The following is a 2428-nucleotide window of genomic DNA, read 5'->3' on the forward strand; positions in this document are numbered from 1 at the left end:
TTCCCTGGGATGGTTCAATGGCCTGGGGCTCTGCAGAATCGCTGGCAAACTCACTGAGGCAGGGCAGCGGTGCCTGCTTGGGGACCGGTGATGCTCCCTCCAGCTCACAGGAGAGCTCACAGGCTCCGAGCGAGTCTGTCGAGATGCTCCAGCCCTCCTCGCCCCTCTGGGAAGGGACAAAACCTGATGCCATCAACATAGGCAGCTCCTAAATGCAGGCAGTGTGGTGCAGGAGCCTGGCCGGGACCGGCCGCGGCAGGGGTGAGCCGTCGGCTTCCCAAAGTCTCTCCCAAGCACCGCGGCTGGGGATGCACAAAGAGGTGAACGTGCGGGTCAGCTTCGGCAATCGCGGTTGAGCACCGCGAGTCACAGCCCGGCGGAAAGGGGGGCTCGTGATCCTCCCACCGCTGCATGCTGTCCCTGCGGGAGGAGAAGACCCAATAACTCTTTGGCTCTCTGGGCGAGATACCCAAATTGGTCAAATCCAATAGTCCAAGATCCTTCCATGTTTGGAAGCAAATTCTTGTTCCCTTGGCAAGTCTGTTTGTCCTCAAAGAGCGTGTGGGGGGTGTGTGTGTGTATATATAGCCTTTATTATAAGGGTGTGCGGAAAAGCAAGTTTCTAACCAAGTTTGCTCCATATGTGGCTATAATTATGTGCCACTTCGGCCTGGGACTGACTCTACCTTCAAAAGGGAAGAGAAGAGGAGAGGAGAGGTGCTGAGACGTTGGATGAGTGGCATGTGGGTTGGGTGGGCAGTGGGTTCGTCCTGGACCGACACAGGAGCTCCACGCTGTATCCTGGATGAGGCCACGGGGTGGGCTTTGCCCTGGTCAGTTCACGGTTGGCACCTGGTTCTGATGGAGGCTGAACTCTTTGGCTTTGAGGCGCAGGCTGGCGATGCTGTTGGCCATGTTCACCCCTTGGGTGGGTGTCGCGGTCCCGCTGGAGCTGTAGGAGGGCACAGTGCTGCGGGAAGGGAGCAGGGGAGGAATGAGGCACAGCCCACGGAGGAGTCCCCATGCCCTGCGAGGTTCTGCTGGCTTCCCAGGCCAGACTGGCCGTTCCCTCTTAAACATGTCCCACAAGAGCAGTCAAGACTTCAGCATTTTTATGTGGCTGGATGCATGTGGGAACCCCTCAAACTATGCACCAGGAGGCCCTGCCTTGAGCTTTTGGACGAGATGGCTGGACGTGGAGAGCTGGGAACCAGAAGGGATCCATGCCACCTCCCGTGCCGAGATGTGGGAAGGGTCAACATGAGGCCAAGTGAATGCCTTGCAAGGACCAAGGCCCCCACTCTGGCCCCGAAATGCATGGAGGCAGGGAAGCCTGCTCAGTGGCAGGCAGGGGGTGCTCGGATGGGGCTGGAACGCGTTCCCAAAGCAAAGCCAGACAAGCTCCTTTCGGCCCCGTAAAACTCCCTTCATCCTCAGCAGCGGCACAGGGCTGCACTCCTGCAGCGGTGGGGCGATCCCTAGACAGCCTGTCCCATGGCCACCTCCTCCCCAGCTCCTTCAGCACCTGCACCTACCTGTACGGGGAGGTGCTGGTCCAGGAGAGATACTCTGGGGTCAGCGCGGTGGGCCGCGGCGCCATGGGCTGCTCAATGGCTGCTTCTTGGCTGTAGGATTTGAGGAGCGATGCCGATCTGTTGGCCAGCATCGCCCTCTCGTTACGGCGAAACTTGGCCCTCCGGTTCTGAAACCAGACCTGCATGGGGAGAGAAGGTGGTCAGCGGGGACCCGGTGCAAGCAGGGATGTCCCAAGCATCCGTCCTACCGATCATGGTCATGTGCAGGATGAAACGAGAGAGGGGACAGTCCCTGCTCCCGCCTGGGGACAAGGCAGAGGGTGTTGTTTTCTGCCACACAAACCTTTGCTCACCTGGACTCTCGCCTCGCTGAGGTTGACCCTTCTCGCCAGCTCCTCCCGCACGAAGGCGTCGGGGTAGTGTGTCCTCTCGAAGACCCTCTCCAGAGCCTGCAGCTGGCTGCTGTTGAAGGTGGTGCGGTTCCTCCTCTGCTTCTTCTTCCTCTTGGCCGCCCCGCGGCTCGGGCTCAGGCTCTCGCCTGTGGGGAAACCACAGAAGAGGCCACGTGAGAGCCAGACCCGTGCAAGACCCCACAGACTCCACATGGGGACCTGGCTGGGCTTGAGACCTCCTGGGGGTCTGCACTGCCCTGCACCACACCAGCTGTGCTCCCTGCAGGCGCCTGGGACGCTGTGGGGAGCAGCATATGTGCAACCCTGTGGCCTCCATGAGAATCAAAACCTATTTCAGAACCTGCTGGAGCTTAGGGTTAAACCTAACATTTGCAAAGACCTGTGGTGGTTTAACGTCTGGCTAAAACGACCCGGACCTGATTTTGAATACCAGTCTCAGTGGATTCTGGGGCAGCACTTGACCCAAACTGCTGGGATTGC

At 59.4% G+C, this 2428-nt stretch overlaps 1 protein-coding gene across 1 annotated transcript; it reads right to left on the reverse strand.

The window, feature by feature from the left end:
* Window positions 1–469: 469 nt before the first annotated feature.
* On the reverse strand, window positions 470–2264 carry PRRX2 (paired related homeobox 2). Its single transcript, XM_009322093.1, is given in 5 exon segments — window positions 470–970; window positions 1536–1714; window positions 1889–2128; window positions 2131–2223; window positions 2226–2264. Coding segments are annotated over 5 exon segments (687 nt in total). The 3' UTR covers window positions 470–834.
* Window positions 2265–2428: the final 164 nt, after the last annotated feature.

Source organism: Pygoscelis adeliae, unplaced genomic scaffold (genome assembly GCF_000699105.1).
Source record: "Pygoscelis adeliae isolate BGI_AS28 unplaced genomic scaffold, ASM69910v1 Scaffold114, whole genome shotgun sequence".
Classification (NCBI taxonomy): domain Eukaryota; kingdom Metazoa; phylum Chordata; class Aves; order Sphenisciformes; family Spheniscidae; genus Pygoscelis; species Pygoscelis adeliae.